Here is a 25,370-nt window from a genome sequence, read left to right on the forward strand (position 1 = left end):
ACATTTACACTGCCTTTCGCCTGGCTTTTTTAAGTGGAACTAAATTATCAGAGCCCTGGGATCCATTACAGAATTATTGACTGTATTAAACCTGATGGTTTTGGTATGATTGTATTGATACAACGACGGAACCTGGCACGTATGGTGCATAGAAAGTCCACAATTCAGTATTCTTAAACTAGCCTTTGCTAAGTAACGACAGATTTGTAATATGATGTAAAAATGCATGGGTCATATGTATTAGTTTTAATTCATCGTCCTAAATTTGTTAAATGATTCCTGAAGACATAAAACCGACTGTATTACAATAAAAAAAATTCCCAATCTACTAAAATATATTCTAATACGATTATTCTTCTAAATATAAATAGATACAAAAAAAGAAACAGCAAATATATCTACAGAACTACTCTGTAATCAGTTTCGTCGAGCAGGTCGAATTTCAAAGAACTATTTCTGTACCATGTTCTTTATTGGGAACAGTCGTGATCATTTTGATATCCTTGTAGTGTTTACAGTGTTAATATCCCAAATACTCTACTCTCTATTACGTCATGTTTTCCGCTTCACTGGACAGCATGAATACAAACAGTAATATAAATTTTACTGCTGATACAGAAGCATTTACCATATCATATATTTCATAACTTAATAGTATGATAAAGCTTCTTCAACCTTGATACTTCACCAAAAGGATATAAAGACAAGCATACTGTCGCCGAAAATTATCAGGGTTTCTACAATACTGTTTCTAAATGATATTTTTTGTGAAAATGTTATTGTGGTCTGTACCCTCTTATCACGAATTCTTCTCTCCATGAAAATGTTAAGACAATGGACAATGAAGTTATTGTATCACACATGCTGGTCGGCGTATTGGATGTATGCTGCAATAACTACTTTTTAAACATGGATATTTCCACTTGCTTTTCGCACAATCTTTGCAGGTGATAAACACTGCTGCTGGACCTTTTAGTCCCACAGATTTGCAGTAACTTTGTTTTCTACTTTTGAATTCATTCCAATAGTGGCACGGTGTGGAATATACACTTATGCTTGACATTTTTTTGAAATAATGAAATATTGAATTTTGGTTTTCGTGCACTTCCAATCTCGTTTTTGGCATTTATTGTAACCGATTTTGATTTCCCTCGGTTGCTACCAACGTTTCAGCGATTCGGCTCTTCCGTATCCGATTCTGAATTTTACTGTAGATTTTATTAAGCTTTGCGTCTGCTAATGTTAATTTTTATCGCCAATCTCAGTTACCGTCGAGATATTTCAGGAGGTGCGTTATCTTAGCCATGCAGTCACGTGATAAATACTTTATATAGAGAGTTGTAGTGTATAAATACATTTGGTGTCCCGTTTCATTGTATTGGTACATTACACAAAGAGATGACACCAGAAGGAAAGTTAAGTCGACATATGTAAATTAACAAACAAAATTACATTATGATATAACGATAAGAAAGCCTGATAAATTTATCCCCAATGGTCACGAGGTTCAATGTGTGGTTGATATACTGCGTCATGTTGCTAAACTCTAGGACTCGAAATCAGTGTGATATGAAGTCTGACCTCAACGCATTGTACAGAGTTTTACGATTTACATGAAGTTATACATCCCAGGGTCCTCATTCCTTACAAAACTATGTCAAGGAGGCTGAGTATTAACGGTGTCCGTATTTTTATTTTCAAATAATACCCATCTGAATGACACCTGAATCAGGTTTCAAAGCTTGGTAATACTTAATATTTCGTTTCATCATTTTTTTCCGTTGACATCAGTCTTAACATGGTTTTCTTCTTCTTATATTTAAACATTGAATCTTGCTTTGATTGATTTCATGGCGAAACAAATTGAGTTGCTCTTCAGACAAATGTAATGAACTGCAAATGTTGAATTTGTCTCAAGAGCAACTCAATTTATCAACCCTATGTATTAAACAAAAGCAAGATTCCACACTTATATTTCAGTGAAGATGGTTTGTTTTCAATATTTTGAACAAATCCTAATCTGCATTTAGTAGAACTTGTGCAAGTCTAATGGATTGCGTTAAAAAATATAGTCCTACCTTCTATATTAGAGGGTATTACGGTATTACTCAGACAAAATACTATTATTCAATTAAAAATACAAAACAACGTTATAATAATTGAGTTGTCAATGTATTTTTGAAATTGGAATTGCTCGTATGTTTTGTGAACTTTCTCAGTAGACTATGTATCCATGGCATCAAAACTTTATCAAGAAGTAGTTCTGTATCGAAATCGCTCGGCGGACGGTCTATGTCTTGTTGGAAATTTTCATTCTCATGCAGTCCTATATTAACAAAAATGTTGCAGACGACAACATTTGCAAGATTTCAAGCAGATAGAAAAAAATGGAAAACAAATCTGCTCTGGTAGAAATAACTGTAATGTCATATTTTGCTTCATTTAATGATATTCTGTGTTTTTACCAATATATATTTAGCAAATCTGGAGCAAATTTGATTACTTTTATTTAATGTTTAGCATTCATACGTTCAGATCAATGTTAATCTGGTCAAATCCAAAGACAAATGAAAAAGGTTTAATTTTGGTAGTTTCATCGAGTCCTACCTCAGTAGAAATGAAATATTACTAAATGAAGTTTTAAAGTAACGTGACATTAAGTAGGTATTTCTAATTTATGATACCATTTTTATATAATGCGACATCAAACATTTCTATCTGTGCCATTAAGAATACCGATGGAATTTTTAAGTTTCAAGAACAGAAGACCACGTGTCTAACCTACAATAATGCCAACTACATATTTTGATTTACAAGTAAGACAGTGATTACTAAGTTGAAACTCGTAACATTTCTGAATCTTTCATTTCATGTGTTATGTACCAAAAATATGTTTTTTCTGCATGTTTAATAAATAGTTATCTGCATGTACATTGTGATAGCACATACTGATCATTGCTAAGACAATCCATTCTCATAAAGTCTTTGGTACTTAATCTAATTCCAATACACGACCATGTGATGAAACATATATCAGTGCTGAAAAGACGTGTAAGTATCAAGTCCAGCTTAGTAAATGTCTGAATATAGGAGTATGACGCAGTTAAATCCATTGTTTGGCTCTACTGCATCTAATTCTAAAGTTGCTTTGAAAGGTACTATTCACATGTGTGTCTTGTACAATCATGTCAGTGCATCGGTTATTGCAGTATAAAGTCTTAACAGCCAGTTTGGAAGACATAAAGGGAATACTTGAACAAAAGGAAAACGAGACCCAGGACGTATTAGAACCTGATATATCTTACATGTGTCCATATCTTACGTTACATCATACAGATAATAGATAAACAACTATCGTATTCCGATAGAGTCATGTCAGGAAAACTGATATCGGTGCAAAAGACGTGGAAGTATTATGTATTGTTAAGTCAACGCCCTTGTATAGTAGTAAACAATGTCTACATTTCACTTCCCACTGATATTGCAAGTGGTGCTAACAATCATGAAGTAAGATCGGTGAAAATTAGAAATTGGACACGTGATGTCCGTGTAACCTGTCCTAGCCTTATCATATTCCCTTCCATGTGGGCACGGCACGGCCGGAGTGCGTCTTATTTTGGTCACAACGTCCGCAACGTATACGCAATGTTGTGAGAACGTTATTTTTCAAACGTCTTTACGTCATTGTAACAACGTTGCAAAAAGGTTATAATAATAAAAGGTTGAAATAAAAACATACGATCCAAACATAAAATCTAACTAGGAATATTTATTTGGTTGGTTTTTAGTTTTTCGTCCTCGCAGAACTAAAGACAAACAAACATGATGTTTATGGATAAAAAAGCTAATAAATGCTATAGTTTCAAATAGAACCTTATAGAAGACACAAATATGGCAATCGATCCCTGCCAAAGGAAAGTGCGGACAGTACCATTTTCACAATTGTCTTGGTACTGATAAGTTAAAAAAGTGAAACGCTTATGACAGCATCAAAGTACACAAAATAAGGGGTAAGAAATCGGCAAAACTATCCAAAATTACAGCGTTTCCTTTATGTTTGCGTTGTTTCTCGGTTAGTTACTTCTCGCGACAAGCAATTCAGTATCAAAACAGAAACAACGTCTAATAACTGGATATTTCCTTATCATATTTTTAGGGAGCAGAAAATATGAACAAAACAGAAGTTAGTGATAATATCTAGTTGTTGATTTATCAATGTTGTATAATTGATACAGATTAGCTTCCTCTTGTTTGCCATAGACCAATTCCTTGTCAAAACATCTCCTACGTAAGAGAATATAGTTCTTTGCCATTGGCACGTTCTCATTTGTCATAGTTTTGGAATGCTTGCACAAAGAAACTTAGAGACACAAAGAAACTGGTAGCAGAGCCGATAAAGGTAGTTATGCTGATGAAAACAAAATTACAAAATCTTATTCGGCAGCATCTACCAAGCTTTATATGAGCACTGATTATACAAGTGGACGTATACTGGCTCGTAAGTTTGAGAGGACGAGGTAAAGTGTCGGATAACATACAATAAATAACACCAACGGCTATCCTGCCATTCACTAATTACTGCGCCATCAGACAAGGATCGCCCATTCACAATATATACTCCTGTATATTAATCCGTCTTTACGGTTACAATGTCCCCTTATACGTAGAATATTAGCCCCAAGATATCTGATCAATTTTATGACATGTGATTTATTTAGTATAATCGAATCAAATTAAATCAGAATAACAGTCTTGATGTGACACTGTTTACTCGCGATAGGAATTATGGTATGTGGATTTTAAAGAACTCAAAACTGTCTCTGGCCAATCTTGAATACCTCTCGTAAAAACATCTTTAACACGGACGTTTTATATTTCTACTCGCACTGTCATGCCTCAAAGTTAAGGAACGCATGCCCTCGTTCTCTGGTTATGGAAGATTTCTTTAAAAAAATAAAAGGGTGACCGACGGTTGAAGTATATATAGTATGTGGTTGTGAGCTATGCTGAGCGTATTTCTTGATAAATAAGTCGGAAATCAATTAAAAACATAGTGAGAATGAAATCGTAAAAAATGATGGAAATTCTGGTTAACGATACCTTCATAGACTTTGAGGGTAAGATCTTCCAATTCCTCCTCAGATATACTGATATCTGGACTAGTAGTTGATGAAAATTCTGGGAAAGTTGTGTAGTCGTAACAGTGATTTCAAGGGGAATATTCTGTATCCTTGCGGAATATGAAGTTAAATGTGCTCGATGCTCGTTATATAGTATACCTGGTGGTTTCTTCGTCGTTACCTTGCTCGTACGTGAGAACCTGACACTACTTACTTGGATCGACTAGTCTAGACATGGCGGGGGAACGTTGAAACAGTACTTTATTTCAACGATTTTCAGTTTACATTAAAATGATGCTGACATATCAATATTTTCTTTTAAAAAATGTCACCGGAAAATTAATTTATCACTTTTTAAAATTTTAAACCGATATTTCTTCTGAAAAAGAGACCAGAGTTAGAGGCAACATATAATTAGATGAAGAAATGCAATGGCAGAATTCGGTATTAATCGTAATGTGTTTTTATAACGACATTTTATAAAATAGTACACAGGACATGGCAGGGAGGAATATCTACAGAACTCTGAGAATCAAAGGCACAACAAGCTAGTGTGAAAAAAGGTGGATTTCTTGTCGCTAGATATTAGTGCGACTTACGCTTCAGCGCCCTACTTTTCCTATCGTAAGGGGAAAATATCAACTTGTATTCTACCACAAGGAGGAGACCTCGCGACAATACAAAGAATTAGAACATATCAATAGAAACATTCATTGCTCTGCGGATGTGTCGACCGTACGAGGGCGTAACAGATTCCTGAAAAAATACGTTTAGACATCAGTATACGCGGACAGCATTTGTGAGACAAACCGTTGAATTACATGTAGCATGTTAAGAATTGGAAAGCTGATACAAAATAACATTAGACCGGAGACGAAACTACAAATACGTTTACAAGGAGCGTTTCCAACCTTGCACGTCATGTTTGATAGCGGAGGAAGAGGAAACAGTCAGTGAAAACATACTGTAGGTGAAAAAAATGAAATACAGTACTACATTATGTAAAAAAATGGGCTGTCAGTATATCATCACGCCGAAATGTTTACCGTGTTGCTCAGTATACGTTTTGTAGAAAGTTAACGATTTCAATAAAGGTTATGTCACAGACAGACGAAGAACTGTCAGGCGCCGTCATGTTTATATACAATTGTAGGTTCAATGTAACCACGGGGGACAAGTACGGGGAATAGAAACTCCGATGTCAATAGAGTTCATTAGGAGAAAAGACTTTGAAATAAAATACATAAATGTAATACTCGGAGCTTGCAACCAGTACACACGAGGGTCGTATCAGATGAGGATAAGGAAATTTAATACTTATGAAAAAAACTTTACAGGTTCGAAGCTGGGGGACCCATTCCATACGTCTGCCGGGGTAACCAGTCCCATGCACGTACAAATGTTAATAACACTGATTACTGATTCCTGTCGAACATTCCGCTCTAACAAGTGCCCTTTTTTCTGTCGAAGCTGATAGCATGGCTCCTTTGCTACAACGTCATCATATTCTCCATATTTGGCTTCATTTAGCTTTAACACACCATTGACATCCACGATAACAAAGAGTACTGTCAAGGATGTTACAATTCAAAATCGGAAACAAAATCGATTTCACTGAAAATCTTTGCATGACAAAAAAATCATGCAATTTACCTCGAAGAAAGGGATCAACCTATTTGTAATGAAACGACAAAATATATCGAACAGGGTAGAAGATATATCCGACACTTAGCGTATATTTACACATCTTAATTACATACGCGAGGCATGGCGTCTAGTTTTCAACCAAAATTTGAATGGAATTTCCAATTATCTTCACATGCGGAGAATGTTTAAATCCGTTGATAGATTTATTCGATGTTAGAATAGACAGGGAATATGAGTTACTGTTACATTCTCAGATAAGTTCGTTTTCATTGGGTGGAATAGAAATGAGTCAAGTAAGTGCCAAAATCTACAGTTATCAGTGCTATCTTACGGAAGCTGTTAAAGACCAGTAGTTGCAAAATACTACTAAGGGAAACATCCCCCCATAAGTTATGAATCCGTTTTTATCGGCTTATGTTGATCACATGCGGACAGAAGCTCTTCTGTGAACTTAAGAAATCCCCCATTGATTTGTGTCATATGAATCGGTCACATGACCATAGAATCGTCATTGGGAGAAGGATTTCATCATAAATTCTGCTCACCTCGTTGATAGATGACGTCACAATGTGACGTTATAGACGTCACTATGGCCGCCGTCTTCATATGACTTGCTTCCAGATCATGTGCATGTACGTAAAACAGCTACTTCACCCAGGAGTTTAGGAAAATTTCACATATTAGGACACACGATGAAGAATAAGATATCAAAATCATGATAAAGAGAAAGTTCCCCGTGGAAATAAATAGAATATATTTAATGATTTTCGGTTTAATATCTTGTGTTATATATAATGTTTCATGAGTATGACAGGATATCTATATTTTTCACGAGTGCGCAGAAAATATATAGAGGATATCATGGTTTCCCAATTAATATCATATGTATTTCACAAGTATGGCATTATATCTATATTTTTTAACGAATGTGTGCAAAAATAAATAACGAAGTTCGTGGTCTTTTGAAGATATATGGAGAAACCGTTTGAAAACGAGCATGCTTGAACCCAATTACCTTCGAATTGGGTCACGGTCAATGCCAAATTTATTTTCCAACCCAACTCCCGTATAGATAACTTACAGACTGCCAATTCTGATAAAAAAATACGCATTTGACAGGACTGATACTGCTCATTCCATTGCAGTGATTTTTATTTCCGGGGAACTGACCCTATGTTCAAAAGAGGCGTTCAATATGACAGCTGTGTGTTACAATAAGACAAAAGGAGCTTTACAGTTTCTCAGAGTCCACAATTACGTTTCGTTTTTCGGGAGTTTGAGCATCAAAATACTTCACCGTGACAGCCAAAAACGGTAGTGCCGCGGCTCTAACTAAACGCCCATCGATATTTCCAAATCCATACAAAGATGTTGTTCGCGTGTCTTGAACAATTTCACTTCCTAGGGTTCGTTCATTTTCGCCCTTTTGTTGTAAGTATGACAAGATAAGTAACATAGTAAAGTAACATGTGTCTATGATAACCCTTTCGGTTTCAGAGGGAGATTCTCGATTTGTTTAAGTAAAAGAGTAGGGAAAATTGTGAGGAATCTTTTGGGAAATTGAATGTGTATGAAGATTGTAACTTCAAGACTGTGATTTTCCAAATATTAGGAATACTAATGAAAGCATTCTCAGTGTATACATATACGTTACATTTTAAAATAGTATTGCAAATAGATATCAGTAGTCTAGAAAGAGAAGACATTTGTCGTTGTTGAATAAGATAACTTAGTTCGAATCTCCCGATAAAAAATAAAAACGAAATATTGACACTTCTTCCAAGAAAAAGAAATCATTTAGATGCAATAGTATTAATTTAAGGTTTATTTACGTCTAGTTACTACATGAACTGTGACCTACTGAAGCCAAGACGGAGCTTCCTTTTTAGGTCATGTCTAGCTATTCTTTCAACTTCTAAATAAGTTGTCTGATTTAGACAATTAAAAAGAAGTGACAAAGTATAAGGATAGATTCGAGTTCGTAATAAAAAAAAAATCATTCTTGTCTGATATCTTTATTAATTACGAGTTGAAACACACACTGAAAACACATAAACACGTACATGGATATATCTTTCAAAAATAAATTCCAGCGATTTTCGCGTCCATAAAGATTCATAAATGTGTTTATTTTTACTCATTTACTTTTCTCGTTTGATATTTAAGCATTATATTTACCTGTATGTCAGGTTATTACAGGAGCCATACAGGTCTAAACTCGCGCCACTAATTAGATATTATGTTCTTTTTTGCAATTTTATTGTCTGTTGTAACATTGCAATGAGATACCCACTTAACGTTGAGTATGAGATTAAACCTTATTAGATCAGAGGACAACACGTACAAATTAATGTATGTCAATCGTAGACCGGGAGATATAGGTACAGCTAATACTGGTGTTTAACACAATGGGTCACAAATCATTGAGTCGAACAAGTACACCTACAAACACCATAGGTATCACGTGACCAGAGCACTGGCGTTTGTCGGTGAGACGATACCCGGACACAGAAAGAGTCGCGGAGACGGAAGACGTGTCAGTCAAATAAATTACCATATGTATTTACTACATTGCCCATTTTTCAACTTCTGAAAGAAACTTATATACCAATAGATATTAACATACTCTTCCAGATATCATAAATATTACAGGTCCTATTAATTCTAACAATGTAAATAATTTAAGGAATCGTTTTAAAAGTTTACGAAAGCCCTGTTTGAACTATCTTTTTTTATGTTGAATATAAACGTTTCTCTATATATTAAATTTGTTTAAAGAGAATAAATAGATCAAGTTGAAAGTTAAAGCTAATGCCAGTCACCAGCTGAAGACAAACAATAATCAAAATAGCAGTACATCAGTCCAAAGGCAATGAAGTTAAGTTTAAAGAACTTATGAATTCCAGTCATATAAGAACCTTAAAAAAAACTATGAATTTATTAAAACATTTTTTAGTAATACAGTTGTATATTCCCTCTGTGATATGAGAAAAGAGAAAAAACTATATAATTAATTTGATATTTGAAATTTTAGTTTCCTTATTCTTTCTCACAGTCATACGCCCCTTTTTGAAGTCAGGTAATTGCATTCGTGGTTGGCCTGTTTCTTTTTGTCAATTTGAATCGTTACTGGTACAGGGGAGGTTACTCTAACTTCCATCGAATTTACAAACAAGCGTTTTATTGACAACGACTATCAGTTGGCTGCTGACACACAGAAGTGGGATTGCGGCAGTGGCGTGGAGGAGGAGTCATTCACCATTAATGAGGAAGCCGCAAAAATGGGGTTGTTTTCAGAAGAACTATTTCCAACAAAGCTCAGCTTTGTCATATTCATATCGTATATGGCATTATTCATTAATCAAGGTAATTTCAACATGCACTGATCTTTCTTGCTTGATCTTGCATGACTGTTTCCAGAATACGACTGACGTCCGAAATATCGGCACTCATTTGCTTGTTTATAGGATATTCCAGACATTTGATTAAGGGTTTATGTACTTCTGATTTTTTTCTTTTCGTCTATATGCTATTATTTTGCTTCTACATGCTATGACCACTTTTCTTAGTTAAACTTCGAGCAAATCAAATCCACAAGGTCCCTTCATTTCACGAGCAAAAATGATTATTGTGAACGTTCATAGCATAAGTCACATTTATAGCATTGGAATTTTCTAAACTCGAGGCCATTCAGTGGTAGGGTGTGTTAATACAGTGATTTTGTACTCTGATATTTCGAGTCCTAAGCTCATGCTTTTCCTATGGAACTCGCTCAAATTTTGAGATCTTGCTATATTTCATAGCATTGAGACTCATCAATATTTTGGAATTGGTCTTCTGGACTCAGAGAACAAGAGTTCACTAGTTTGAGCCTGTGTGAGCAGGCTGTGTACTTTACAGAACTTGTTCCTTTCAATGACAGATTTAGTGCTGTTGATCACAACCAATACAATTTTATAATGTACATGTGTAAAAGGAGTGGGTCAAATCGGTATGACATGTATGGTATAGTGTCAAATATGGCCTCTGTCACTCAGCAGGAGCATGCTTCTTTTCTCAGTTATTAGAATCATGGGTTATCAATTGAAAATCATTTGTTGGGTTACATCTGGGTAGTAGTTGTTTTCTGATGAATAAGGTTTTGACCTTAGCCTCAGCTAAGACTGTAGGCCTACCAAACATAAAAAGGCCAGACTGAATGTTGGCATCACTTGTTTGATCCACAGTTAGGGCAGATGCATATATTTTTCACTTACTTCTTACTGTTACATTACAAAGACCAAATTTTATAAAATTTCCAGATGAGAGAGGATGATTGTGTTGACAATGAAACATGATATTTGACATGTGAAATTTTCGTTCCCCCTTCAGTTGAGATTTGTTCCTTTTGAATTATCTGACCAAAGGTACAAAAGTTACATGTCTGAATACATCCGTGTTATAATTAGGGTTGCTAACTTTTCCCCTTTATATTGATTTATTTAGATTTGGCCTCCAAAAACAAAGTTACCTGAATTTTACATACAATCAGTAAGACAGTTGGCATATACCATGTACGCATAGTTTATAAATTGAGCAGTATCAAGTACATTGGTTAATATTCCAGTCACCAATATCTGAAGACACTTTCTTAATATGACTTTTAACAATTGGGATGATAGAAAGCCTAGAACATGTACAAATATTATTGTAAAGCAGTGTTATATATTGTCAATGTTAACCTACTTGTACACAAACTAAAGAGGAATATGTGTTGATTAGGATGAAGATGATGTTATTGATATCTTCAGCTTGAAAGACATATTAAGATAAAAAATGATTGCTGTTGCAATGTCACTTGTTATACATGTACTGGACAATTATTGAAACTGTGTATACATTTGTGCATGTTGAGGCTTCACATTAATATTGCTCTAAAAAATGTTTACATTAGATTAAATATGGCCTGTGGGTATAAGTTTTATCGGTTTGGTACTTTATGTCATTAAGTCCACCCAATGCATTCAGTAGAGTAATCTTTTATTGTTACATGGATCATCGGACAATGATGTATTGGATCATGATCTTAATCAACAACACAGGTATCATAATTATTAATGTAGGTCCTATCTACAGTAGTTCTGTATATGTACACATTATAGAAACTTGTCGGGTAAAGTTTTTTAAATTTTTGCAAGTTTAATAATCCATGTCGCTCATGGTATTGTTACCATATTTCTTTTGAAAGATACTGCAAACTTCTTTACCTCATCAGCTTAATAGTAAAATTATTAATGCACAAATTGTTGAGCAAATAATTCGATTGTACTATGTCCACTTCAATTTCTCAGGTACCAATGATTAAAAATTTATGATGGTTAATTATATAATAGACCCCAGGTCAGACTACTAATACAGATTGTAAATGGACTATAGGTATATAACACATATCTACAGATCAATATATCTTAATCTTGTATCATTTCTGCAGGTATCTTAGTGACAGCCTCAAAGAGTAAAGACAATACGTACAACTTTAACACAGTAGCTGTGGTCCTGCTGACAGAATGCCTCAAGCTCATTGTGTCAGTTGTAGTCTATCTAAAAGAGTAAGTATCCCCACAACTACAGTCTTGAATTTAGATTTTCCAAAAAATGATTTTCTTTAATAAGAAGGACTTGTGTTGGATAGGAACTTTAAGTTATAAGATGAAGTTATACTTATTCTCATGGAGACAGTCACATATGTCCCTAAAACACACATAATTGATGTACATAGTAATGATTAATTGATGTTTTTACAAACATGCAGCTTATGATTCATATTTTTTTTTTCACATTTCCTGATGAAAAAAAAATATAGTTCTGCTCATTTGATACTGGTTGGAACTTTAGTGTGAACTAAATGTCTGTTTACATTTACCTGGTGTGTTGATTGCTGTCATTAAAGGATGTAAACAAAAAAAAACAGACTACAACATCATAAAATATTTAAATATCTGACAATGTACACATACAATATACAACAAATAAATAATTTATATATATATATATATGTATTTATATATATTTATATTTATATATGGATTTACCTTCCACAAGAAAAAATTATGTTATTCCATACTTTTACACTTTTTTTACACACTTTTCCATTTGGAATGTGACAGACCCACTCATTAATGAATTTTGAATGACTGAAAATTATGCAAATTAGCTGGCGATGATGTCATGTCATGCCAGCTTCTATGCGTAGTGGTTTTTTTTATAAATTAATTCTTCATGTAATGATCAAGTTCATACATTCATGTGATATTCTTATTTTAGGAACTAATATAAGAAATTAATTAGAAGCTTTGATAGGAATATTTTTGTTTCATGCAAGTATATCATGAATTTGTGTAGTTGTATTCATACCAGCATGGAACTGAAAAAATATTCCCATCAAAGATTGAATAATGAAGATTGATATGTAATGCAATAAAAATTGATTTTCATCACATTAGATGTCACTGTAGAGCAGTCATTTGGTCCAGTAAGAAAAAGAACGTCATTGTTGTGTTTGTTTTGTTCGACAACACCTATGCACTGATTTTGATCCAATTCTGACATTATGTTAAAAAAAAGGACTCTATAATTGTGTTCCTGATGTCAGTCAATACCTGCACACTATGCACACTAATTTTTTTGAAATTTGGATGTCTAAATTTCAACCAATCAGAAAAGGCTATGTGGTAGCAATCTTGTCATTCAGAAAAAGGATGTCACCATTGTGTTTCTGGAGTGAAACTACACCTACATACAAATTTTCATGGGATTGGGATGATGTCTAAATTTTGGCCAAGTTTTCACCAGTAAGAGGCCATGGTTGACCGGTCAGATGACCAGTTGGAATATGGAAAAGCTCTCGTACATAATCACTCATGTAAAGTTTTGTTAAATTCCATCCAGTAGTTATTGAGAAACAAGTCGGAAACTAGCCCTTGAAAGAAAGTAAATGATAAGAAACCAAACAAAACGATATAACCCCCCAACTCCCTCACTTTGCTTGGGCACATAATTGCTTGATACTTGATGTATTAAGTATTGTTTGAAGGTATAAATTTATATAAGTATGTTAAAAGTATTGTGAAATCTCCTTTTTCAGATACATTCTGCAAAATCAAGGTCATATCTTAAATCCATTGTTATTTGTATTAGAAGTACCGCAGATAAGTCAATATAAAAACACAATTGTTATGGCATTCAGGACATTCAGTAGACCCTCAAAAGACTGTTTTTAATTCTTAAAAAAAAATGAATTTTTATTCTTGAGTTTGAAGGAACATGTCTATTTGACATATCTACATAAACTACAGCATGAACACCCTGAGTACATTTTATTAAGGAAACAAACTTCTAACACTTTTTTTTGTCCACTAAGAACAGTTTCAGCTAACATTTAAAGTTTTGTTGCTGTGACACCCAAGTTTTTATACTAAAAACCTGATTACATTAACAAATCCAGACTTCCTGTTTAAAGTCAGACGGAGATAGTGAAACTGGTTTATTTGTAGCATTTCCTGGAAATATATTTATTAAGACATACCATATGTAATGTACATTGGCCTTGTTGTAATAGGATTAACCATTGATACAGAATGATGTATATTTCCTGTGTTAACAAACCGTAACAAACATGTATTTTGTGAATAGTGCAATTTTACTATTATTGATTTGATGTTTTCTTGTACATTTCAGCCATTCTGTTGGTCAATTTTTCTCAGAAATCCACAAGTACAAACAAGGTAATTACTTTGTTAGAAAGAAAAAATTGTGTGCAGCTGTTACCAATAGAAAACTCTAAAGACATATACTGGTATCTGTAGAAATGAGTTACAATAACATATGTCTAAATCTGTTGCATAGTATTTCAGGTACAAATTCTGTGGACATGAGCTATCATTTAGGTGGCTTTACATTTAAGTAGAATAATCATTCCTATGTTTAATGCTTTTTTCTTTCATTCAGATATGAATAGTTAACTTTCAGGATCGTGTTTCCAAAGTGTAGTGTAAGATGATATTATTTGGTTAAGCCCATGTCTCTGTATAAATCATTACTGGTGATGTACTACTACCTGTATGTTATATGTTTCAGTACTGCTGTATGTACTACCAGTAACTTGTATACCTTATGTCTCCTTATAACTGAATATACGTGAGCTAGTGTTATGGTGTGCTCCTGTCACCGTCAGATTTTCCCTTTAAATGACTTCTTCTCCATTAAAAAGGCCTAGAGTTATACTTGATTGGGAAATTCTTGCAATAAATTCTTACAAAATTTACAAAAAGAAAAAAAATGTTTACAAAAACAAAAAAGAAATTAAAAAAAACTTTTGACCCATGGTCAATGTCACAGGACTTGATCACTTCAAATGACTTCTGATGATGAATGAGAAGGTCTTGAATCATATTTGGCTGGTAAGTTTCTAGGAAAAATGACTAAATCAAGGTCATGGGAGTCAAATTTGTTAAAAAAAAGAGATCTTGACCCATATTTAAGGTCTCCAGGGTCAAATTTGTTAAAATTCTCCAATGATTTCTTCTAATTGACCAAGATTTTGAATATCAGTGGTGTATCGTATATTTCAGTATTACTGTAAACATCACAAAGGTATTTGAGTTCTGGACTTGTACTTTCCCTGTGGAACTCACTAAAATTTTGAGATCTAACTGTATCTCTTAGCATTGGGACTTCAAAATATTGGCATTTGTGTTTTGAACACGCCTTAAAAATTCTAGAAAAAATACTGCTACTTATATATTTCAGTATTACTGTAAATATCACACAGGTATTTGAGTTCTGGACTTGTACTTTCCCTGTGGAACTCACTAAAATTTTGAGATCTAACTGTATCTCTTAGCATTGGGACTTCAAAATATTGGCATTTGTGTTTTGGACTCACTTTAATAATTCTAGAAAAAATACTGCTACTTATATATTTCAGTGTTACTGTACTACTTCGTGCCTGCTGCTCTGTACTGCCTTTACAACAACTTGGGATTCATTAATCTGGCTACATACGACCCTACAACTTACTTTCTGCTGCTACAGTTCCGTGTTGTAGTGACAGGGGTCGTGTTTCAGGTAGGTTGACATAAGTAGTTAGTGTAAGTAACATAATGATTTGTTAAAGGTATGGGTTCTTCTTCAAACTTGGGAGATGAAAAGCATTCAAGATGCACAATATTAATTAATTTACTGATCTTCACATAATTACATTGCGGAAGTTAAAGGGACAATTTAGTCAACCATCGTTTTTTTTAAATAAATAAAAAGTATAAATATCCAGACGAACAAAACTGTATATAAAAGTCATTTGCTTCGTAGCCTGTGCCAAAGATAGCAAGAATCGTCATAAAAATACGAAATGACGTGTCCTCTGGCAGAAATATATTTGCTTGTGAACAGATCCATTTGATGGGGGAACAGAGGGATGACATAGTGATATCAATCTTAGTTATGATTTGCCTAAATACGTTGCATACAATCCTTTCCATATCTTGTATTCTTGTCCAACAGTTATTCTAGGATTTTTTCCAATCCATTTACTGTGTTTGCATTTGGTGTGAGATCCTTTTACTTGTTTTTACTTATTACCGCTTGGTTATGAAAACCGGTTTGGTTGGCATTCTCGAAACAGGTTTGCACATGCCTGTTAAGTCAAAGTGGCCTTCTATTTGCATATAAAATTTTGGTTGTATCTTTAAGAATTCATTACCATTAATTAAGGACATGCATAGTTCATAATTGAGTACAGTACTATATCTCCATGAAAGACTTTTTTGACATGAAAATAAATTTGTTTAACTTGACTAAATTGTCCCTTTAGGCATCTAATACTACCTAAAATAGATGCTAAATTTAGCCGTGATTTTGACTTTGTTTGAAGATAATGTGTGCTTAACTTTGACTCACTGATCAAGACATCATTACCATTGTGACATTATAGTCACCCTGCTGGATATATTGTTGTAGATAGCTGGTTGATACTCAGTAATGATCATTTTGTTGGCAGTCAACCTGCTGTCTTCAAACAAGTTTTTGCTATAGTCATATGAAATATGGGGAATGCTTTCCAATAAATAAAAAATATGCTTTGCTACTTTTTAGATTGTCTTTAGCAAGCAGCTGAGTCGTATGCAGTGGCTGTCACTGATTTTCCTGACTGTTGGGTGTGTGGTAAAGGAATATGGCCATGATCACGAGACAAAGGTGGAGCCAGGTGCTTCTAGTTGGTCAGTCTACCTCAACCCAAGCCTGCTCCTCATCATGGTACAAATCGTCTCATCCTGTTTCGCCGGAGTTTACAACGAATTTCTTCTCAAAGACAAAGGTGTTGATGTGCACATAATGTTACAGAATGTGTTCATGTATCTGGACTCCATTCTGTGTAATATGCTAGTGTTGACCTTCAAGGGCCAGTTAACCTCTGCCTTCACTTTTAAGAGTATAGCTACCCTCACTCAACCCAGCGTTCTCATGATCATGTGTAATAATGCTGCCATAGGTATTGTAACTAGTCTGTTTTTACGCTCCTTAAATTCCATTTTGAAAACATTTGCGAGTGCTCTGGAGTTAATGTTTACAGCAGTTCTCTGTTGGCTGATATTTGGTATCAGGATTGATATCTATACTTTTATAGCTATTTTCATTGTATCTGTAGCCACAGTCATGTACGCTCAAAAACCTGTTGTAAATCTAGCTAAAACAAGCAGCCAGCATGGAGCGGAACAGAAGGCGAAAGAAAATGATGTTGTATGAATTATATGTCAATGTTTTACTTTGTCTTCGATAAATTTTATTAACTTCTGAAAGATTTTTTTTCTTTTAAATGTGAACAAAAACTGGCATTTCGGGATTGATGGCAAGTTTAACATTCTGTGTAGTTTTTGTAATTCAAAGTTTTTAACACAGACCAAGGCAAATGTGGTCCTGTTTTCATTACCTGAAGAGGTTTGTTTTTTTTAACTATGAGGAAGCATATCAATGATAAAATTATTACTAGAATTATCTTCTGTACAATATCCTGATGTTTGCAAGTTTTCTCAAATGATTAACATTGATGGGTACTTTAGAATAGTTGTGTCCCTTCAAATTAAGTATTGTTTTACTGCTTGGTTGTAAATTAGAATATAGGCCATTGAATTGATAACCAAGATAGATTTGAGAAAAGTATACAACATACCTGTTCTCTCTAATGAAAAACAGTAAGTCAGTTGGCAAACTTTATGTCCTAGTCATTCAAAGCTTGGTTAGAATTAAGAAGTGGTAAGTGAAGAATTCAAAACTCATGCTACTAGAATAGAAATCTGACCTGTCCCCACAAATCTTCCAAAGTTAATTCTGACCGAGCTTAGTGCAGCTAGGGTCAGATAAATATATGTGACTTTGATATCAACATATCACCATGTGTATATAGAGATATAATCTCAGAACAGACCTCCACAGTAATGCTTCAGTGATATATCTTAAATGCTTGCTTTTGCCATAAACTGCTGGACTATGCTAATATACATCTACTTCGGTGTCAGTGTAGTCACTATCACAGTATGTGTTTATTGTAGCCATCTTTCCAGGAATTGCTGTGCATTTTTATTAACTGTTTGTGTAACAAATCTAATCATTGTGTATGTATATGTATATATGTGGGTTGTTTTCTTGTTTGTAGATTTTTTTATTAAGTATACAACTTGTTATTTGAGGTATGCATAAATTATTTAGAGGTAATTTTGATTTTATCAATTATTAGGTCATCTGATACAAAGTCTCATGTTGACCTATTTTGAACGCCTTTTGTTGCTGTGTCCATGTGTATTAGTATGTCTGTAAACTTTTTAACATGTTCAACTTCTCAACAAACCCCTGAACTTACTTCAGTGAAATTTTATAGAAACTTTCCCTGGTAAAAACAAACCAAATAGGGAATTATATGGTTCCCACACACGAGGGGCCTGAGAGGCGGGGTCAAATTTACTCAAATTTCAAAAATCTTCTTCTCGACACCCAGATATGGTAGAATAAGTGCTGTTTGTAGGTGGGAGGGTCTTCAGGTGTTTTATCAAACATGTGAATTTATATGACCCCAGGGTCTTGCATGGGACCATGGGGAGGGAATAAAGCTTACTATAGTTAATTGAGTGTAACTATTATTAGCATAGAGTGATGACTTGATGGTATGCACTTATTGATCCTGGAGGACCCCAAAGGGCCTGAGGGTTGGGGTCAAATGGGTCAGATTGATTCAAATTTTTAAAATCTTCTTCCCAACACTCAGATATGATAGAATAAGGATTGGAGGGTCTTAAGGTATTTTAAGAAAATTGTGGATTTCATAACCCCAGGGTCTCACATTTCATCCTGAGGAGCTGGTGAATTTTACATATGTTTTTTATAGGAAAATTGCATGTTTGAGAATAATGTTTGTTTATTCTCTATTGGGAATAACTTGGTAAGAATTATTACTATAGAATGACAGTTTGGATGGTATTTGACTATGACTGACCTGCCAAGGGCTTAGAACATACAACTTAAGTATTACTGTCATCAATGTCACAATTTCATTTTTTGGTGCTTGGAAGCTACTTACCCTATAGGCTGTATATCTAGTATTGCTTACCTCAGATAACTATCAATGCTGCTAGGCCTCTTATTTTATTGAATTGTTTGAATATAACAAAAGAAACTTTCTTGCTAATAGACCCGAAAGTAATATCGTGATAGAAAATGATTTGTGTTTGAATAAAGACCTAATTTGACAAATATGTTTCAATAGAGGAAAAGATCCACAAAGTCATGATAACCAATAGACAAGTAAATTTCCAGTGTTTTAATGAAGAATTTTTTTATCCATGACAGTTGAGGCGGACTCCGATGAGGGTAACTTTGGGTGGGTGCCAAGATATCTCTGGGATCTCTTGTTTACTTTGATAAACAATTATGCAGAAATGTGTTAATACTTTTATATGCACCATGGGGAATTTGTTCTGTCTTGATGTTCATTGTGAAATAAGAGACATGATGTGTTATTTATGAGGGTTAGTACTTTTAGTATATTATGGTATTTGTGTGTTAATATTATTTTTAGGGTAATATTTGTAGATAGGAAGGGTATATATTAAAGGGTTTTACATCCATAGAATAAACCCAGTGAAATTTGTAATATGTGATTAATTGGAAATGTAGCTAGTTGTAAATCCATTCAGAAAGCTTTAAACAGTACAAAACAGACTTCTTAAGCCAGCAGTCAGTTACTGTGATTTAAGTTTGATAGTTTGAACCTTAATATATTTGATGGATATCTTTATCTTTAAAAGTTAAATCTAGATTAGAATTTTTTATTGATAATTTATTGATAAATAGAGTCATTTAGATTTAAGTGTAAATTTCCTTATTAGAAAAATATTGTCATTGTCATTTCACTTCCTGGAAATTTTTCCATGTCATTTAATCTACTTGTATATAATCTATAATATGAAATCACTCTATACATTGAAACCAATAAATGGATTTAATTATATTATATAATTAGGTCCTACTGGTGTATAAGTTAACACTTAATACATGGAGTTCATTTATAATTGGAGTTTGATACAAATCTTGGAATGGTGATTTGGTATTCATTGTCAGAAGCTTGTATAAACCTGTTTCTTCACCATGATGGCATTTTCAGATTTTGATGTGACAGGAATGTGGTTGATGCCTGTACTTTTGGGTAGTTTGTGAGGATGTTTACATGGTCATGTTGTGTATTGATAGGTTGTGAATATTCATATAAAAGATTATCATCACTTACACAACAATACTGTAAATCCATTTTCTTCCGTAATTTCACCCCAATTTAAGAACTTACATTATAAGAATTTTCTACGATTTTTTCGCTCTGATCATTGCTCAAAATGGCATGTCCTGTCAAATCTTTCTCTTGATCTACGCAGACACTTTACTGGTATTTTTGTACCTTTTGTCTTGTGTGTAGTAACCTACACCAATATCTACACATGTTTACTACCATGTCTGGTTGTAGTAATTAATAAGACAGCGTGCTATCATAACCAACTGACCAAAAATCAGTAGGGAGGTTAATCAAAGAAATCAGTTTCATACATTACGAGAATATTTTTTAAATATATACTTTAAGTATACAACTTCTTTTTTTTATGTAATTTGAAATAATGATATTTCGTTGGTTTTTTGTACTCTTTTAATGGGGCATTGATTTATCTCTGCAATGAACTGCTAATGTGCTACATGTGGAAATTACGTTTACCCAATCGAGCAGTCAGTCACACTTACAATGTGTGCTTAAGTTTGTTAATCAGTTCAGTCAATGCGGGTTTAAAACATGCTGATTTTTCATCTATGGTTTTCATTGAAACATTGATGGTAGGAGGGGAAGTGAGTATGGAAAATAATCATAAAAAAAATTGACAAACTTTGGTCAGGATTTTACATATACCTCAATTTTCATCATAACAGATGTGGGGTCATCTGTATGTATTTTCAGAAACATTCCCAGATCTATACAAGGATAGTGTGATATACAATGAATATGCATCAACTGGTTATTATTTTCTGGGAGATATTGAACAATAGTTCTGTTTATGTTATTTCTACTTCTCCACCCTAATCACACCCAGTCACTCTGTCTCCCGTTAAAAAGTCTGTAAAGCTCTGTAACGGAATTAGTGTCTTTAACAAATTTCATCATCTCTCTTTTCATCTAGAGCTGGAAATGCGATAGTGTGTCCATTTACCTTACCAAGTTTGAAGGCTGTAACCACTCCGATGTTTTGTATGTGAAGGAGAAAGAAATATTTAAATGGAATGATCATGTTTCTCACATTCAAGTTTTCATGCTTTATAACATATAATTACTGTAACTTTGATGTACATATATCAATTTTTTACAAAACCATATTTAATGAATATTGGTGTTTTACATTGGAAACATTATTCCATTGATGTTTGTGCTGATCTTTGTACTAACTATAATACAAAATTAATATTGTCAGTGTTCTTCACCTTTTTCTTATAAGTTAACGTGCCAAGAAATTACCAATACACTGCACTAATATATCTGTATGTGTCTTTTAACTTAATGTCGGCACAAAAATTATTAGATTTTTAATATTTCATACAATAGAATGGTAAAATATAATTTGATGTGTAATATATCTGGAAAAGGACTATTATGTAACTATGTATGTACCAGATATGTATCACTGTAGAATGTTAAAAACATTCTTTGCTTGTTCTTTTAATTTATATTTTATTGTCAAGGTAAAATTCACATGACTACATTTTAAAAAGTTACTTGTTTTTCTGCATTAGAAATGGGTCCAGTTTTAGATCCCTGCACATGCAGGGCTCTCGATCTGCCAGATTTGGGGCCGATATTCGGACCCATTCCCAATGCAAAATAGTATCTTTTTTCCCCAATTTAGACCCCAAGTTTTCTCAATTCTAAGGAAAACGCTGCTATTTTTCCCAATTCTAAGGGTCCTGGGCCCCAGTCCCAAAATGGGGTGTGAGAGCCCTGATATGTATAAACTAGTATTTTTCACGAGATGCCAAAATTGACGAATATTATATCTTTGAAAACTTCTTGCAATATCTGACTTTACAAAAGAAAATGGTAAGAAAAAAGTCATGTCTATTAAAGTTAAATTAAGCAATAAACTGACCTATTACATTGGTTTCGTATAAAATATGTCATTGTGTATGTGTATTTACTCCCACACATGCTGATCTAGTGGACATGCAAGATAGTATAATTGCGTATTGTCTGTTCAAAACAGCTGTAAATCGGAATCAGTCATTACCAACATATCAGTAGAATTGTTTAGCCAGAAATGGCCTTGTGCAACGATTTCTTCTGGGTTAAGAAAATAGGTTTGTACCTTATACTAAGTCAAATTTGTTACCATCAAATTTATTTTCTCTTCTGACTTGTCTAAAATCATGTTACTAATACAGATACGATGCACCACTCTTAACAAGGCATGCTTTCTTTAATTAGTTAAATACTGTTGTTGTGTAAGCTTTCCGTACTGTTTCTACTTAAATAATGCTATTTATAGCATTTAACTGGCAATAAGCCCAGGCATGTGCTTGATAATATATTTAGTTATGCTACAACAGTTGTGAAGGAAACTATCAGTTTCTATTCATTTTTTCTGGTTGCATTGTTTGGAAACAGGAAATGAGGTTTACTGTGGGAGTTAACCAGAATACTCGGACACACCCCAGACATCCACTGTGCCATCCGACCTGCCTGATACAAGAAATTTCAATAAAAGTACATTTAAAAAACTTTCTAGTAAATATTGTTTTGAGAAACAGTTGACAAGTCTAACATGGGGGTGTTAAAACACTGTTTATAAGCCCACTGTTGTGTGAACAAATGCTGTTTCATCATCATTAATTAATCCCATCCCTTATAAGTTGTGTAGTCACCTGGGCCTGTTGCAGAATGTTATTTAATATTGTTGAAACTTCTTTGGCATTTTTTTTTTATTAATTTATTGTTTGATAGGCTGCTCTTGAGATACAAGTTTGATGCTGCCTGGAGGAAGGTTGAATTGTTTCAATAGTCCTATGTTGAGTTTCATGATAATAATATATATATTTTGCATTACTTTCTGATACATATATACATATTGTGTATTTATGTAACCAAAAGTCTTAGAGAAATGTCTTCTAAATACTCAGTAATTCAGTAATTTGATGACAACAAACATAAACGTAATATAGAGGTGGGAAATAAGAAAATTACACGTTCTGTCACTGATTGTTCTTAAATTTACTAATCAAACAAACATTATCAAATTTTACAATCTTGCCTGTTAATTTACCAAATAATTATATTTATTTCTGAATAACTAGAGTCTTAGCATTATTATTTTTGTTTTGCTGTTGTTGTTTAGTTACAGAGTTTATTTTCTTTAGTCGATATACCTGTGTTGGTTATAATGATGTACTATTTTACTGGGAGATGATTGTTTACTATGCAGTTTGAAATCTTTTGCACCTTAAAGCTGGCAACACTGCCGTTAATAAAGTCATAAGTATACACTTTGTTGTGTCTCTGTCTTGTGTTTAAATGGCAATTACCTTCTACACATTATTATATAAAAGTTGTGATGCAGCTACGGTAGTATTAACTGTAAGGAGACAAGTATAACTTTTTCAATTGACTTACTACCAGTACTGATCAGTCTTTTAAGAAATTAGGTGAAAGTTATTCTGGTATATATATAAATCAGAATTGGAATCTGACCTTTAAAATCATTTGTAACCATTAATATTTAGTATGTAGTTGTCATACTTGATCTTCATTCAAAGGGATGTAACTCTTGTGTAAGTTTTATATCAAGATGCGTCTAGCTAAAACTGTTCTGAGGTTAAGCTATTTGAGAAGAATTGGTCCTAATTGGTCATGATATATATATATTTAAGCCTAACATCTGATGATGTTGGTCTTTTCAAATTGCCCTACATCTGTGGTCAATTCTTCTGTAAACAATTTTTGTTATCACTATTTCTTGGATCTTTCTCAAATTTTAACAGATTTTCCCCCTTGGTCCATAATGGTGTCCATTTGATAATAGGACTGCTCAGAAAAACAAACAAAAAAAAAAAAAAAAAAACGACAGGTGGCTATCTTTGATTATGACTATGAAAGTTATCACTATTTCTTGTGAAGTACAGGGTAGATTTTACTGGGATGTCATTTGTAGTTCCCCTTGGTTCCTAGTTGTGCCAGTTTAAAGTTAGAGTAAAGAAGGGAAAAGATCCAACTTTTGAATAATGGTGGGACCCTAGATCCCTCTGGGATCTTTTGTTAACAGAAAAAAAGGATAGTGGTTAAGGATAGGATTGGTGTTGATAAAATGATGTTAAATAATTCTCTTTCACAAACAGACAAAATGCTGCTTGGTATCCACTTCACTGATGTATTGCTGTCAGTATATGTCATATTAGCCTTTGATTTTACAAAATTTTGGTGATTTGGTCACTAAACATATGTATTTTTGCAATGGCCCATCACTCACAAACCATTGAAACAATTTTAACTTGGCTGAATTGTGGCACTTATCAAAGCCTTATTGGACACAGCAGCCGTTTCTAGAATTGTTTCTATGGAAACATAATGGAAGATCTTGATTGGTTAAAATTTAGGTATTGCCAAATGAAGCTAACAATTGGTTTATGGGTTGGCATTGGTACTATTTTCAAAAACTTTGGTTGTCATGGTAACCAAAAGAAAAGCTATGACTGAACAAAGTCTTTTCCAAGCTGCTGCTCCTAACCTTGTAATTTGTGAACCAAATTCTATGAAACTACAAAGGAATAGAAAACGTATCAGGAACTGATATTAAGATAAACAGGACGTGACAAAGGAATTATACATCTCTAGAGAAATTTGTGGTCATACATGTCACTGTCTAGGTCACAGAGACTGAAATATTACGTAAACTTCTTACATCTGTATAGGGATATCAAGTATCCTCAAGATGATAATTCTGTTTAAAATGTGTTCCTTATTACAGAAAAAATCCACATATTTACTCATTATTTTAT

The 25,370-nt window shown here is 33.6% G+C and overlaps 1 protein-coding gene across 1 annotated transcript; it reads left to right on the forward strand.

The window, feature by feature from the left end:
• Positions 1-10,024: 10,024 nt before the first annotated feature.
• On the forward strand, positions 10,025-20,202 carry LOC132542998 (UDP-galactose transporter senju-like). Its single transcript, XM_060206451.1, has 5 exons — positions 10,025-10,133; positions 12,238-12,355; positions 14,484-14,530; positions 15,733-15,872; positions 16,899-20,202. The coding sequence occupies exons 1-5, from the start codon at positions 10,049-10,051 to the stop codon at positions 17,547-17,549; spliced, it is 1,041 nt and encodes a 346-aa protein (XP_060062434.1). The 5' UTR covers positions 10,025-10,048; the 3' UTR covers positions 17,550-20,202.
• The last annotated feature ends 5,168 nt before the right edge of the window (positions 20,203-25,370 follow it).

This window comes from Ylistrum balloti, unplaced genomic scaffold (genome assembly GCF_031769215.1).
Source record: "Ylistrum balloti isolate Yb309-2 unplaced genomic scaffold, AGI_CSIRO_Ybal_v1 Utg369732, whole genome shotgun sequence".
NCBI classification, from domain to species: domain Eukaryota; kingdom Metazoa; phylum Mollusca; class Bivalvia; order Pectinida; family Pectinidae; genus Ylistrum; species Ylistrum balloti.